At 36.0% G+C, this 16,438-nt stretch overlaps 1 protein-coding gene, 1 long non-coding RNA gene and 1 pseudogene across 3 annotated transcripts; 2 read left to right on the forward strand and 1 right to left on the reverse strand.

Annotated features, from left to right (window-relative positions):
• Positions 1-786: 786 nt before the first annotated feature.
• LOC107672302 (TBC1 domain family member 15-like) lies at positions 787-12,987 on the reverse strand. Of its 2 annotated transcripts, XR_001632308.1 has the most exons (18): positions 12,911-12,987; positions 11,499-11,594; positions 8,556-8,627; positions 8,234-8,375; positions 7,811-8,015; positions 5,578-5,680; positions 5,261-5,458; positions 5,009-5,137; positions 3,925-4,028; positions 3,742-3,836; positions 3,508-3,624; positions 3,158-3,258; positions 2,968-3,067; positions 2,752-2,849; positions 2,391-2,507; positions 1,704-1,790; positions 978-1,580; positions 787-885 (listed from the first exon to the last, which is right to left on the reverse strand). XR_001632308.1 is itself a non-coding variant. In XM_016465442.1 (17 exons), the coding sequence occupies exons 1-17, from the start codon at positions 12,932-12,934 to the stop codon at positions 1,374-1,376; spliced, it is 1,995 nt and encodes a 664-aa protein (XP_016320928.1). In that variant the 5' UTR covers positions 12,935-12,987; the 3' UTR covers positions 787-1,373. The 2 variants fall into 2 exon arrangements, 1 of the variants encoding a protein (XP_016320928.1); XM_016465442.1 differs by having other exon boundaries at positions 787-1,580.
• LOC107672303 (uncharacterized) lies at positions 9,689-10,812 on the forward strand. The gene is made up of 3 exons (XR_001632309.1): positions 9,689-9,728; positions 10,166-10,257; positions 10,617-10,812. It is a non-coding gene; the product is annotated as an uncharacterized LOC107672303 (long non-coding RNA).
• Positions 12,988-14,629: 1,642 nt separating the features above from the next.
• LOC107672163 (chromosome transmission fidelity protein 8 homolog pseudogene) lies at positions 14,630-15,019 on the forward strand (annotated as a pseudogene).
• The last annotated feature ends 1,419 nt before the right edge of the window (positions 15,020-16,438 follow it).

Genomic DNA, 16,438 nt, shown 5'->3' on the forward strand with positions numbered 1-16,438 from the left:
GGCTGTTCCATTAGGGAATGTCGACACGTCCAAGCCATGACCGAAGTTGATAAGCTCATCTCACCTTCTAGGAGAAATGAATCTGGAGCAAAATAATCCAGATTTCAGGATTTCCGTAAATGGTGCTTCATTTTCCAGCTGGATGGTGAAGGGGGGGTTGATAACTGCAAACAGCACCCATCATTTTTTGTAAGATATAAAGGCCTTTGCATTTAGAAACATGTTCAATATTGAAAGCAAGAGAAAGGTAGTGAGATTAGAGCAATAATTTTCATAAAATATGAACCTAAATGTCACCTTTATTTATTTAAACATCATTGTATGTAAAATGCATTGAGCGCAGTTATGGAAACTGCCTTTTGACCACCTTTGAGGACAGATGCATATTGTTTTTGGGTTTTGGTGAATGAGCGCATGCTTGTCAGTGCACAAAATGCTGCCGTTTCTTTAATGAAAGGGAGCTAGAAGAGAGATAACATTACTGAGGTGAGCAGTGAGCTATCAGCTTCCTCTGAGGCAATTTCCTGTGGAACAGGAAATGAAAGAGATTGAACTTGATTCGCAGTGTCTTTGTTGTGACCTGTGGTTACGAGTGGATAAAAGACACTTCATCCTCAATCAGTATTTTCACCGTCTCTCCATCTCATCTGCAAATGTCACAGCGAGCCAACTGAATGAAGACTGCAGACTCAAACCACATTTACATGCCAGTTGGAACTGGTGACTTTAGTTTATATGGCCAAGCAAATGTTCTCCTTCACTCTCAAGACAGTTACATTGTTTTGATTTTGTGGGTGTTTTTTTTTTATCTAAGGTGACCAACTAATTACAAAGTACACTTACCTAATTAATGTAATAATATGGGATACAAAATGGCTCATTTCACTGGACAAAGACAGAAAGTGTAATGAACGTAAGATACATTTAGGGTTCTCTTAAAAAGAGAAAAAAAAAATAAATAAATAAAAGCAATTTACCAGTCTTAAATGGTGTTCTGAAATATAACTCATGAACTAATGGAAGGAAGACAGATTTTAATTTGAATCTGAATTATTTAGGAAAAGAGCAAACTGATAAGAACAAAAAATATATATAATATTCAACAATGAATACCCCACCTCTGAAACATTATGAAAACTCTCAATACAGTGAGAAGGAATGATTATTTCAATGAAAGACAATTTGGTACAAGATTTACAAAAATAATGCTTTAGGGATCCCTTTGAATCCTTGTTTTACATTCATATATTTTCTCTGGGATATTTTACAATGTGGCATTTGGTAGCAAATATCTACATAACACCCAATACTGTTCATCTTGCTGGAATACAGGGGCTATAAAATCTGTACTATACATCTTGTAGTGCTATACACTAGGAAATGATAGCTACTTTGCAGCCATTGTGTGTTGATTCTTTTAAGTGGCTGTGGCCGTTGGAGATGATGTGATCTTGTCTGTGTGTGGCTCTTGGTGAGGTCTGAGGTGACTCAAGTATTCCATATTCACTGGTTTCTAATGCTGCAGAGGGTTCAGTGACTGTGTTGAGACCCAGAATCTCACTCACTGAATGGGGCAAGTCCTTAGAGGATATCGGAAGAGATTCAAAACTTGTATTAATGGGATGAAATAATCACATATTACTGAGAAAAATGTATTATAGAGATCACATACCCCAATATATGCAATCATGCTTAGGACATACCTTACAATTCTTTATCTGCATGCAGATAGCTTCAGATTTGCTAAGGATTTCTTCGATGTCCAGTTTCATGGAGAGTTCATTTATATGCTGTGAAGAAAACATAATAGGTGAACACAAGCTGATTTATGTATGTTATAAAATGTAGATACACACATTACCGTTCAAACATTTGGGGTCTGTATGGTTTTGTTGATGTTTTCATAGAAGTCTCTATTGCTCATCAAGGATGCATTTATTTGATCAAAAATACAGTAAAAACTGTAGTAGTATGAAATATTATTACATTATGAAATAACTGTTTTCTATTTGAATATATTTTAAAATGTAGTTTATTAGTAGTTGATGGCAAAGCTTCATTTTCAGCAGTCATTACTCCAGTCTTCGGTGTCACATGATCCTTTATCATTCTAATAAGCTGATTTGGTGATTAAGAAACATTTATGTATGTTGTGCTATGTAGTAGTATTTGTTGGAAACCGTAATAATTTTCTTTTCAGGATTTTTTGATGAATAGAAAGTTTAAAAGAACAGCATTTATTTGAAATAGATTTTTTTTATAACATTATAAAAGTTCTTTACTGTTAACGCATCCTTGCTAAATAAAAGTATTCATTCAAAATGTAAAACTTTTAATCAAAAAAGAAAAAAACTTTGAATGGTATTGTATGATATACAGTTAATGCTAACCTTTAGGATTTCATTGAATCCATATTTTCTGTCCATAATTTTTTGTTTCTCTGAGTCTAAAATGGCACAGCACACCAGAAGGTGAAAGTTTTGGCAAGGTAGTCTGGTCCACATGATCTGAAGGAGAAAATAGTTGCATAAAATAAAATATGAAATAAAATGCCAATATAACACTTAATCAAGTATAATAAAAATCATCACAGACAATGGCTACAGTGTACTGAGAAATGGTACAGATGGCCAATATAAAAAAATAATTAAAATAAATAGATTATTCATCTTTTTAATATTATTAAATTTAAAGATTATTTAAAGATTATTAATAACTAATTTAATTAATATTAAATTATTTATTACACACCTCCCAAAGGCGCAGGACGTCCTGAAAATGCAGCTCTCTCTTGAATCGGATCAATAACCAGCGAAAACAGAAATATAAGTACCCAGAATCCTGCGCCTCTGTAAAACCACATAAACACAGAAATGTACACAATGGCTACTTATGGTCACAGAATCCTGTGAAATCAACATTAAGAAAAAAGACTATTTCCAATAAGTCTTCCTTGGGGTATCTTACCTAGGTAGCTCCAGAAGGCCAGGTCTAGCAGCCGAAGCAAAGTGCTGAGTTGGATTAGTTGGGTCTTCATCCCCTGCATCTGCTCTTCAAAGTTTTCATGCTGTAACAAACACGAGTGTTACAGCTTCTCATGCACAGCAAACCCAAGAGTGCTAAAGAGAGACGTTCTGTAATGAACACACTGCATTACCAGTTCATCCATGAAGGAAACAAAGCACCAGAAGGCATCCACTTCATTCTCCATCACAAAGAGGATGGGAGAGAGCAGATCACTCATGCCCTGCACATACCCTGCACAGGAACAGGAAACTAGGTAAATACAAGCAACGCTACACTGAAAAGCACTTAAGATTATCCATAATATAAATAACTGAATGTGCAATTAAAATCACATTGACATTAACTAAAGAATTTTACAAGATACCAGCATGGGAGTATACATAACAGTAGATTACATTAATTTTTTTTTTTACAGTGGTATACAGTAGTTCTTATGAAGAGAATTACTAAATGATGATTCAAACAAATGTAGTCACTTGCCTAAATCAAAGTCAAACATGCAGTACGTCATCAGGATGTCATGTAGTAATATCAAGCCAGGGTTGTCCAGGCCTTCGTAAAATTTGTTATTTCGGTCAGTTCGGTTCACATCTTTTTCTAAAAAGATTCAACAACCACAAACTGAGCTTCATTCAGGTAATGAAAAGGTGGATATTTTGAAAACATTTTTAAAACAGCTAAAGAATAAAACTTGCAATGTAATTCTATACACACCAATAAGGCTCCTATAATCTCGTAACCTTGAGTTTCTTCTTTCTTGCTCCTCGCTTACTGACTTCCACTGAAGCTTCATTCTGAAGTATTCATCACTGTTGAGGGGAAAACACATGATCTTATGTATGCTTAATCTGATAAGAAGAGAGCTTTATATCATTTCTCTGAGGGAAACATGCATACGTTTTTCTCTTTTGCAGGAGTTTCCTTTCTTCATGAGTGCTGTTCCATGGAAAATAGCCGAGCAAAAACTTCCAAGCCTCCCTCCTCACCGCATGGCAAAGACCCTGTTGCGATTAAATCAGCAGCCTTGATAAGCTACATTTTATGAAATATTTAAAATCAGGTCTACTATACATGTATAAACAGTTCTGGTCTAACTGAAAGCAGGTGGACAAGAAGTCACAGGAAAAATGGGACACTAAAACAGCTTGTGTCAGATTCAGATTTGTCTCATTTCCAAATCAAGTTGAGTTTGAACATGTAAAATGTAGTGTTTTACACTGCATCTAGCTTTTTGGAAGGTATGCCAAAAGGAAATCCACTCAAATGTATCAGACTGGGATGATGAAATACTGTACCTTTAATGTATATTTAATGCTTTGTTTTGGATGTAGAAAGAGTAAAGAGAGAAAGAAATGTTTCCTGAGCACCAAATCAGTATATTAGAATGATTTCTTAAGGATCATGCATCACTGAGGACTGGAGTAATGGCTGCTGGAAATTCAGCTGTCATCACAATAATAAATTACAAATAACATGTTACAAAATTAAAACACTTTTACTAATCAAATAAATGGTAGGCAGGGTATGTGATTTCCTTTATGATGTAGAACAACGACAGATGGATAAAATATGAAAAAAAGATGAACTCATGACTTAAAGGGGTCATACGATGCAATTTCAATTTTTCCTTTCTCTTTGGAGTGTTACAAGCTCTTGGTGCATAAAAAAGATCTGTAAAGTTGCAAAGACTAAAGTCTCAAATCCAAAGAGATATTCTTTATAAAAGTTCAGATGTTTTTTAGCAGCATCATATGACCCCTTTAAACATTTGCTATCTACCACAAAGGTTAACAAGAGGAGAAAGAAGAGGAGGTGATAAAACCACAAGCAAAGAGAAGACAGCTGCAGACTACAGTGAAAAAGGGGAAGAGTGTGAGAAAACCAAAACAGCATAGGCAACAAAAAAAGGATATCCTGTGCATCAGAAATTAGGTACATTAATGGAAGACACTACAGTAAGATATTCAAAGTAACTTCTTACCCCTTTAAATATAACATCCTTTAAGTGAGGTACGTTGGTTATTCTTCCCTCTGAGTCCTGGTACTTTGCCCATTCTTCCATTGTTGCTGGCCCCCTTCTTTGCACCTCTGGCCTCGGTCCCAGATCAAGCTGGAACACAAACACCTCAAATCAATTTACCATAACAGTATGTTTTGTACAGGATTCCTCATGTCGACTGTCTGTGTCTAGACCCAGAGTCAGAGTTTGGGTTGGCATTAGATCTGCACTCACTCTGGTGATGACTTCAAATCCAGGCTCTTCCTGCTGGTTAATCTCTAGTCCAGGAATGAGTTCTCCCAACAAATCTGCCACCTCCTCGGCAGGCCGCTGTTGACATTCTAATTCAGGCACCCGAAATGCGTCAAAGAGGTAATTTGTGACTTTGGAGAAGCCACCCAGCGTTGTTGTATAAGGATCTTTCTTGAATTTCTGGTTGGAGAGTGAGATAATACTGTGAAGAATACTTTCAATCACATAAATGAATATTTTTACATCAAAGCTCAATTCGTGGAAGGTTACTAGTATGATTCCCCTTGTAAATCACAAACCTGTACCAAGCCATAGTTTGTATCATCCAGAAGATTCTCAAAGGACTGTGAGAAGGCTTTGCTGTAGGTGCTGACAATCAAGACACTTTCATCATCGGGACTCCTTTGAAAGACAGAAACAACGATAGTAAGATTCACTCTATAGTCTTAATAAAGTAATACCATCAATAATTTTAAGAGTACACATAACAACAAGTAGTCGAATTGTAAACATATGACATCACTAGCCATATCACTCTGTGGTTTGAATGACGGGAGAAGCCGAGCACACAAAGCCAAGTCTATGTTTCATTATGTAGACTCAGATAAGAACTTCAATAACAGTTATCTTTTCCTCGGCAGTGCTGAATTCAGCATGCTTACTGGCGGATTTAATCTGGTATGATATTTAACGCAGGGGAGAGGAGTGTCTTCCTGTCCCTTTCATAAAGCCTTAACTCTAAACGAACAGCTGCTGTTCGACCTTACATGAATCACGCTCATGGCCTCTCGCCTCAGAACACATGCTAGACTTCCTCAAAGGTATGCATGCAGATTGGGTTACAGTTTGATGTGTTCTGTTTTAAAGGATAAAGTATTTGGGTGAAGAATTACGTGAGTCAGAGAGAGTAATCTTAGTGCCTGTGGTATTTAGTGAATTAAAAGGTCAGGGGTCACTTTTAAGATAAAAACAGGACGAATTAAATAATTAAGCCATATTCATTCTGAGGAAGACGTCTGACAGTACACATGAATTTGTAAAAGCTAATATACTTATTAATTCTTCCAGAAACAAAAATGCACACTTTTCCATGCCTTTTTTTTTTTTGTATTCATAGTGTGAATAATACATTCACACTGAAAATTCCAAAAAAGAAAAAGTGCAAAAATACTCAGATGAACCCAGAAGTGTTGAATGTTGGCCACTTCATGCACTCAACTGTTGTAGCTTTCCTTACGTAGTGGAAGGGGAGAGAAGCGTATAATCTACTAACAACACTGGATTGATGGATTAACATATTAATACATGACATTTTTTGGTGTTTAAATAAATGGTAGTAAACCGACTACCGCAAACCTTAGTAAATCCCCTTGAATGACTAATTTAAATACTCTCCTCTAGGGATGTAACGATTCACTCAACTCACGATTCGATTCACGATTTTGATTTCACAATTTGATTTTCTCACATTTTTTTTACAAAATGAGATTGAAGACAAAGTAAATGAAAAGGTGTCGTTTTATTAGGCTATTGCTGCACATTTCTCTGTGAAATTGACTACATTTTAATTTTAAAACAAACCCCAAATCAAACAAGTTACACAAATAAAAGAAATCTCTTAATATGAACAAACTAAGGCTTTGTCTGTGCTCTTTCCATTTAAAATTAGAGGCAACCACTGGATTTTAATCATGATCCAAACAAAGATGCAGCATACATGCAGCATGAGTAGTTTTTAATCGAAATTTGAAGCAAAAACAGAATGGCTTGACTTTAGTTTTGTGAAACTATACTACATAAAACATATGTGAACGAAACAGCAGATGAGCTGAATGAGACGCAGATTCACTCTCTGACAGCAGGAGGCGCTTATGAACAGCAACGATACAACGATTCCTGGGTTACTGCTGTAAACAAAGCAGAGCTGTGCTTATGAATGCTACTTTAATATGCATTGTTCAGAGGTTGTTCTAAACATTGTTCATTGTTCTAAAGATAGTCAGTTCCCCTCAGAGATACATTCATATAAACTCCTACTCCACTTGAATCGCGATTTGTTTGGCATCTCAACCGATTTGAATCGTCACATATTTGAATCGATTTTCGACCGGCTCGCAGTTAATCGTTACATCCCTACTCTCCTCCCATAAATAAAAAGGGTATAAGTTGGTGTAAGCGGTTAGCAAATCTGGCCCCAAATCTGGGTATTGTTTTTTTTTTTAATAATTTAACCCAAATTTAAAATGATTTTGTGGATCTTACCCCACAACATGCCCAGAAAACATTAAATAAGAGTGCAGGCTCTGTGCAGCACTGCTTATAATGTATTCAAAATCATTTATAAAATGTCTGTAACTCATGACTACACTCTACTGGGCTAATGCTGCAATAAAAAACAGCATTGGCAAACCGTTCACATTCCTCATCAATAGAATGATATTGAAATAGATATTGCACAATATTTGTCTACAGCTGAGCCACAGATTAAGCCTGACCTATTTACACTAAAACAACCCCTGACACTTCACTTACTCGTTGATCTGAACTGATTTCCTTAGGCTATCCAGGAATGCTGTGTTCCCTCCCTGGTGGAAATGAATAGCTGGCAGTGCTGTGCCATCCTTCAAGCGGAAAGTGATGTATGACCAGCCCTCACATTTGACTGTGATAGACCTGAGGTCACACACATTAAAAGAGAAGGCCCACTTGTTCCGGTCATTTGCGTGGTTTGATCCACCTGTGACAATATGACAATAAATAATAAGCTAGGTTACTGTTACAGATTTCCATCTTCTGGTTTTGGAAAAACAGGACCAGACACATAATTCACTGACTGATGCATGAGATAACATGCTGGCATTTTCTGTTAGGTACCGAGTAAAGTGCATGGTGACAATAATTTTGATTTTTAAATGATTTCAACCACATTTGACTCATAGAAGAGCAATTGTTTACCATCTCCATGTGTGTGGACTTTTCTCCGGAATGAGACAGCATTGATCATGTCCCACTCTGTTTCATAGCTCAGCTGATGGTCAATTGGACGGTGAGGGTTGCCTTCTAAACTCTGAGTCCATTCCACCACTGAGCTGGAGTCCTTCACACAATCAAACAAACCAAAATCAGGAAATCCTAATCCAGAACTATTCAGAATTATAAAATACCAGTACAGAGCACAGAAGAACTGCAGGAGTGTTTTGAACTCTCAGTCAACATAAATATGCAAAATCCCACAGATGAAACAGGATATGCATAATTTATGAATGATCTAACAAACCTTGCAGGCACACAGCATGTTTGAGGGATCTGCATCCTCCAGTGGTTTATATTCCACAAGGGTTTCACCATCCTACAGTTAAAGAAGAAAAAAATAAGATATTGGGAGATACTGACAGATGGCTGTGATTTTACAGATGTTTCAACAGCAAGGTGGGATTTTCTTAAATACATACACTACTGTTGAAAAGTTTTTGGGTAAGAAATTTTTTGAAAGAAATTCATACTTTTATTCAGCAAGGAAGCATTAAATTGATCAGAAGTGATAGTAAATACATGTATAAAGTTACAAAAGATTTCCTTCTTAAAGGCATAGTCCACCCAAAAAAGAAAATTCTGAAAAAGAAGATATTTTGAAGAATGTGGGTAACCAAACAGTTGACGGTAGCCATTGACTTCCATAGTATTATAGCCATTTTTTCCATACTGTGGAAGTCAATGGCTACCGTCAAATGTTCGGTTACCAACATTCTTCAGAATATCTTTGTTTGTGTTCAACAGCTGTAAGAAACTCATACAGGTTTGGAACAACTTGAGGGTGAGTAATAGCCCACCCAGCACCAGACGTCATTTGGACGTCGTTTTTTGGGCTAAATCAAGTCGGCCCGTCATGGACTTCTTTTAGCCCAAAAAGCGACGTTGAAAATTGGTCTTCGTTTGGTCCGTCGGATTTGGTCCAAATTTAGCCCAAAAAGCGACGTTGAAAATTGTTTTTTTTTTGGTCCATCTGATTTGGTCCAAATTTAGTCCACAATAGACGTTGAAAACTGAGCTTTGTTTGGTCCGTCTAATTTAGTCCAAATTTAGCAGTAGCACGTTTATTTCGGACCACATAGCCCTAATATAGCCATGAGCATAAATGTAGCAAGTGAAGAAATAGATTAGACATTTGACATATCTGAAGCACTGCTGAATATATTGAAATATATTTTAAAAATACATAAAACATAAATATAAAAAATTGTTCCTCATGATACATGTGTAATGTGTACGAATATTCATGCATTTAAAAAAAATCAATGTTATTTCTACAACACGTTTACCATTTCTACTGCGTGACTTTTAATGGGCGCTCGCGCTGAACTGGAGCAGAGGAAGTAACCATGGAAACGGGGCGGCAGGGGCGGCAGCAGCAGCAACTCCCGTCTCTCACTGTTGTTTTCACTAATTTCAGGTAAGTTTAGTCTCTAAAATTACACAAATACTACATACAAGCGTTCCTGACACTTTCTTTCATGTAAATGACACGCTTCCGTTGAATATTTACTTTATAGAAATGGTTTAGTGTCTTCGGAAAAAGTCCGTTAGCATCTCAACCGTAAGGCTAACTATAAGGTTAAATATAGACTTGAGCTCTTGTTTCTGAAAGTTTGGGCTTTTAATGTCATCTTATGTGTAGATGAGCGTTTTTTATATAAAGGTTTTGCTGGCAATTTGTCAATGGATGAATGGAAGTAAGCTAATTAAATTAACCTAAAAGTATGCACTGTACAGTTAATCGGATACGGATACGTCACTTACATGGAGCGTGAAAATGGGCTGAAACTTAATTAAAAGAGGTTTTGATCTTTCACGGTAAACATATTGATACCACTTGTTCTGTGATTTCAGAAGCGAAAACAACAACAACTCTACGACACAGGAGAAGTTCCTGATTTTAAAATTTCTGAAGGGAGCTGCTGACAGAGATATAGAAAACACAGGTGATCTGAGAAAGCTTATTAAATAACTTTATATGCATCTTTCATAACATATTTCGCCGTTATCACCATGTATCTGTAATTTTCTTTTGCAAAATTATATATATATATATATATATATATATATGTGCGTGTGTTTGCTTGTTAGTTATTTTAAAAGGGCTTTGATGTCCAAACATAAGTAACACTGTAAGAGCATTACTAAATAAGTAAACCTAAAAATGTACATTCTGTTATTAAATCCTTTTTTGTATATTCTGTAAATTATTATTTTTCTTTTCTGGATTTCGCCTCTGCTATAGTTTATTTATAATAAACCTGGCAATGGCATTGTATAATAAATATTGTTGACTCTGTGACAGATTGTTTATGTTGCTAGATTCTTCCATGCTGATGGCCGTGCACTAGAGTTGGAGCGTATCTCCTGTCGAAGAACATATCTAGACATTATGAAGCATATGACTAGTAAGTAATACCTCAAACATACACTACCTAAAGTTTAAGGGTCAGATTTGTCATGTGTTTGAAAGAAGTCTTTTATGCTCACCACTGCTGCATTTATTTGATTAAAATACAGTAAAACAGTAATATTGTGAAATTACCATTTTTTATAACTATTTTCTATTTCAGTATGTTTTAAAAAGTGAAAAAAGCTGAATTTTCAGCATCATTACGCCTGTCTTCAGTGTCACATGATCCTTGTTATATACCTGTACATACAATTGTCGATTTGTATATTTTTATTCCTTATTTACTTGTTCTATTTTTTATTTTTTTTTTATTTTTTATTATCTGTGTTTTTTGTTCTGTCACTGTCATTCTGTTACACTGTGGAAGCTTCTGTCACGAAAACAAATTCCTCGTATGTGTAAACATACCTGGCAATAAAGCTCATTCTGATTCTGATTCTGATATATATGTATATGTATGGCGATAATACCGCATACCGCGCTATTGAGCCACTCAAAATTACCGTAAGGGAAATTCCCTCACCGCGACAGCCCTAGTGAGTAAATGATGACAGAATTAAAAAAAAACATTTTAAAAATCTTACCAACCCTACATTTTTGAATGGTACTAGCATATTAGCTGTCCAAACAATGACACAAGAATGTGGTAAAACATCTTATGTATGTCAAATTGACCCAGTTCAGGTATATCATGATCATTCTAAAACAACAAGCCTGTTAAATCCAACTATTATTATAAGCAACAACAAAAAAAGCAACTGACAAGAACCAAACCTTATCAACAATCCTGAGGAATCCCGATATTAAATCCTGGTCCTCAGATTCATCTGGAGATGAGTGAATAAAGACTCCCTCGTGTTCAAACACCACCTGCAAAACAAAGAAAAACTAAGTATATACAAACGGAACATTACACAGTTTGATTTACAGTGACCAGAGATATTATTCTCTCTAAATAGGTCACTAAAAACAAACATTTCAAGATCCTGTTATGTTACTCCACTCCCTGTGCCTTAAAAGGCAAGTTAGTCTGCAGCCTGAGGCTTGAACTTAAAGGTGTCATATGATGTTGCTAAAAAGAACATTATTTGGTATAATGAAATGTTTATGCGGTTTAAGTTTCAAAAAACACATTATTTTCCACATACTGTACATTATTGTTTCTTCTCTATGCCCCGTAGACGTGGGGGCGTGTTAGAACGAGCCCTTTTAGGTAGGCGTGGTTGACTCTTAACTTTTATAAAGAATATCTCTTTGGATTTGAGACTTTAGTCTTTGCAACTTTACAGATCTTCTTTATGCACCAAGAGCTTGTAACACTCCAAAGAGAAAGGAAAAACTGAAATCGCATCATATGACCCCTTTAAGGAACTGACAACTCCAGTCATACTGACACAAACAGAATGTTCTTGCAGGCTCCCTTACAATAAAAAATAATGACACTGATCGCTGCAAAACTAAAAATAGCCCTTGGAAAACAAAACCCTGCAATAACATGCACCACATGAGCAATGCACATAATTTCTATATTAAATCTGTGTTGGTAGCTGTAATTGCTAACCATCAAAACATCATGGTGGTAAAGGAACTTGCTCATGCATGAGTAACAGAGTAAACAGAGACGAGAAAACGATAAACAAAATGAAAATTAGGTTCTGTAGTACCAAGAAATAGCTCATTAAGAGACTTGAAAATATGAAAGCCAGTTTCCTTATGGAATTAATTCACCTGAATCAGTGAATAAACTGTCAGTCATCTAGCTCAAAACATGTTTATGATCTAGAATCTAGATTATGATGTTCATAAACCTGCCAGGCAACTCATGACTCAACACTAGTTTAAGCACAGACACAACTGGGACTTTTTGTTTTTACTGTCCAAACGCCCCAAATACGATCGATATTGCATTCGCAAAGGAACTGGCAGCGTAAACGCTGCGTCTGACGTCGGTGTTTTTCGCAGTTTTATCAGCTGTATGTCAGAGTGTTTGGGTGTTAGCAGCCAGGCTAACTGTTGCTAACCACAGCAGTTTATCAGACCAGTCTATCACCTATTTCCCAGCACCGACAGCTCAAAAAGCTAGTCAAACAGAATATCTACGCCAAAACCCACTTATAAACACCAGTAAAATGGAGCTATTTGTCGTTTTGACAGTGTATTGACTTATAAAGCAGCATGTTCAGTACCTTTGGAGGAGTTGTGGCCGCCATGTCGACTGCTATATAACGTAGACTATGTAGCACCGCTCACGTGCCTGTCAGAGATCCACAACAACACTGACGAGTCATTTTCCGCATGGCCAACGCCACGCATGCGCACTGACATATTTGTTCAATAATAATAATAATTATTATTATAATAACAACAACAACAACAATAATAATAATAATAATAATAATTAGAAGTTTGCAGTGGTTGCCCTGAAACTGCTTTACATGTATTTTTGCCACTGTGTTATTATATTTACATTTATTTACTTAATTGATATTATATTTATATATTTACTTGTTAATTTACTATCAAAAACTTTTCTAACTTTGTGACGTTACTGTGTGAAATCACAAACCGTATTAAGCACTATTTGAATGAAAAAGCTATCGAGATTTTATGTATTTGTAATTTGTATAATTGGGAAATATAAATTGTTAATATGTCTTGTTTTGTCTCGTTTTTGTTTTCTCGAGTATCCTCAATTCCCTGTCATTTTAGCTTCTTCTCTCTCTCTCTCTCTCTCTTTTTTCCCCTGAAAGTCAGATCTTTTTTTACTGAATTTTCAACAAGGAGAAACAGTTACAAAACATACATACACATATGCATCGTAATCGACTAGTTATACCTCTTACGACAAAAATCTGTCAAATTGCTGCTATTATATCTATTATCTTTTTTCGACAACAGAGATGTCTTTTCAGTTTTACTGTTCTTTATATGTATACAAAATAAGGAATCGTAAAAAAAATCTTTAAGTTAGTGGAAAACTATCTACTATTGGGTACAACTGACATTATTTTACTAATGTTATATTTTCCGAACACAGTAAGAATTTTAATTGTATTGTCAATCTCCAATCTCTAATAAAAAAATGGTATCACAATTCATAAACAAGACCATTTCATCAGTTATTTGAATTATTTTGTCAGAAACTTCAAAAACAGTTAACGAAATTTGAGAACAAAAATATTTAGTATAAATACAACTGAAAAAGTCAGGCTTTATGTACTGGCTCTACATTATTCGTAGACGAGCTTCGATTGCCCTCTAGTGGTTCACGCTACAATGAGACTTTTAATTTGAAATGTAACTCACACTGGCGGCAGTGTTGCCAAGTCCGTCGTTTTCCCGCGGAATTTGGCTACTTTATCACTGTTGCCGCGGGTTGTTTTTCATGTCTGCGGGTTAAAGCGACCTCGATAACGTAATATTTATCCCCTGGAGTGTGAATTTTACTAGGGGAACCCCGTCAAAAACGTGTATTTTACCCCCCGGAACGCAATTTTTAACGGGGAGTCCCCCTTGAAATGCGATTGGGCTAGTTTTGAGTAGCAATTGTGCGGGTTTTGTTGTGAAAACCTGGCAACCCTGACTGGCGGGAAACTTTTTGTGTCGGTATATGATCATGCATAGCGTGATAGTAGTGATAGCATAGTAGTGTATTTATTTACGAATGTAGCATACTTATGTACATTCATGTAGAAAGTCAACTGTGGAGTAAAGGTAATATTTGACTTGGTTTGTCTTGTCAACGTTTCAGATGATTAGGTCTACAGAGCAGGAATAATTGTGTGATTTGTGAATCCTGACACAGAGGAAACAGATAAAGGAATGGTTCAAATAGTCATTTCAAGGTTGGTGTGAAGACTTAAGCTATATTTTTAGAGGTCATGGTCTAAAAGTGCTTGTTGGAAATGGTTTTCGGTGTGTTCTGCATCAAAGCTGGTGAAGGTCCAGCTGAATGGCTGCTGGTGGAGCTGCAGGGAGAAATGGTGTCCAGACAGAATACTGGACTTGCAGGAAATCTGATGGGAGACCTGCACTACACTAAAGAGGTTTGTCCTTCTCTAGTAGTTGGTCGACTTGTAGTCGGACATCACATCCTCTATGGCAAACAGGTTAAACTGGAGAAGCCCTTTGCTGTTCTGATGAAGCATTCCGGACTCCCTCAGGATGAAGAGGAAAACATGGAAACCAGCCAAGAGAACCCAACATCTTACACCGTTTCCGCCCTCATTAAAAAGAAGCTAATCTTTAAAACCCGACCAAAACCCATTATCACTAATGTGCCAAAGAAAGTATAACTTATGTCCAGATATCAGAGACTAACTGATCAGCACAAAATTCTAGATTTATAACCATATGTGAATATATACATGTGGTTTTGAATAGTGGATTAGAATCTTTGTACATTGTTGTCAGGAATGTGTAATTGAAAATAATGTTGAACAAATATAATTATTCTAAGTAATAGGCCCAAAGTACATTTTAAAATCAAAAAAGAAAGAAAGAAAATACTCACTTTTCAATCGAAGTTTATTGTATCGAAACAACAGTTACAAGTGTTTGCAAAAATAATTACATGGGAAATGTCCAAATGTAAAGAATCCAGCTTCTTTTACATACAACAGAATGTACATAAATACATAAAACATAATATGTAAAGTTCATGTGAGATTAAAAGACCATGATGGCCATTTCTAGGTATTGTACACTGTGGAAGTACAGGTTAGCTGTGACACGCAGACTAAATGGTGCCAATCCATTAACACTTGAATATTTAATTTTGTGAGTAGACGTAAGCTGCCGATGGTGATCTGTAAAACAACTGTGCATTTTGGTTAAAAACACTTAACCTCTCCTATTATGGATTATGAATAATTTATTATTCCCTAATCTGTACAGTGTTATGAAAATAACTTAACATGTTTTCCATAAAATAAAATTTCCTAGGAAAATGTGTCAGGATTCTTGCTTGTTTAAAATATCTTTGAATTTTACATTACAAAAATATATATTACTTTACAATACACTTGAAAGTAGTATGACCTAGTTTTCACTGATAAAATAAATTTAACCATCTACATATTAATTGGTTGTGTTTGCCAGACAGCAGAGCAAAACAACCCCCCCCCCATCCCATCCCATCCCATCCTTTTAAAATTCATTTTTAAGTCCCTCACTCTGTTCCTGAGCATATCAGCCATCCAGCCTACAAGTGAATTGCATAAAATCTGAAAACACACAAAAGTGAACAATGCAATCCCAAGTTTTACTGTAAACATTGTATAGCTCTGGTTTCTTAATTGCATTGCGTCATCAGAGTCATCTTATTTTTGCAGCCTTAGAGGATGCTGCAGTCCACAGCAGTTCACTGTTAAGACACAGTTATCACATGTAATGCACAAGCAAAAGTCGAGCGGGCAAATGTTTCATAAACTCGAAGCTTCTCTCTAAACTTGCACACATATTCACACTAGCCTCAGTGTCTAGGTCTCTGCCAGAGTTTAATGTGTGTTTTGGGGGGAAGGGAGCAGAGAAAGTGGTGAACCGCTACCAAAGTAAATCTACTAATTTGTTGCATGGGTGGGTTGAGGGTAGAAAAACAGTCCACTGTACACCTTTGATCCATATATGGTAATCCTTAAAACCAGCTAACATTGCATACCATAAACAACTTCAGTCCACTTTTTTTGCTTTTATCTTTCTAGCAAATCGAACAT

This window comes from Sinocyclocheilus anshuiensis, unplaced genomic scaffold, assembly GCF_001515605.1.
Source record: "Sinocyclocheilus anshuiensis isolate Anshui unplaced genomic scaffold, SAMN03320099.WGS_v1.1 scaffold997, whole genome shotgun sequence".
NCBI lineage: Eukaryota > Metazoa > Chordata > Actinopteri > Cypriniformes > Cyprinidae > Sinocyclocheilus > Sinocyclocheilus anshuiensis.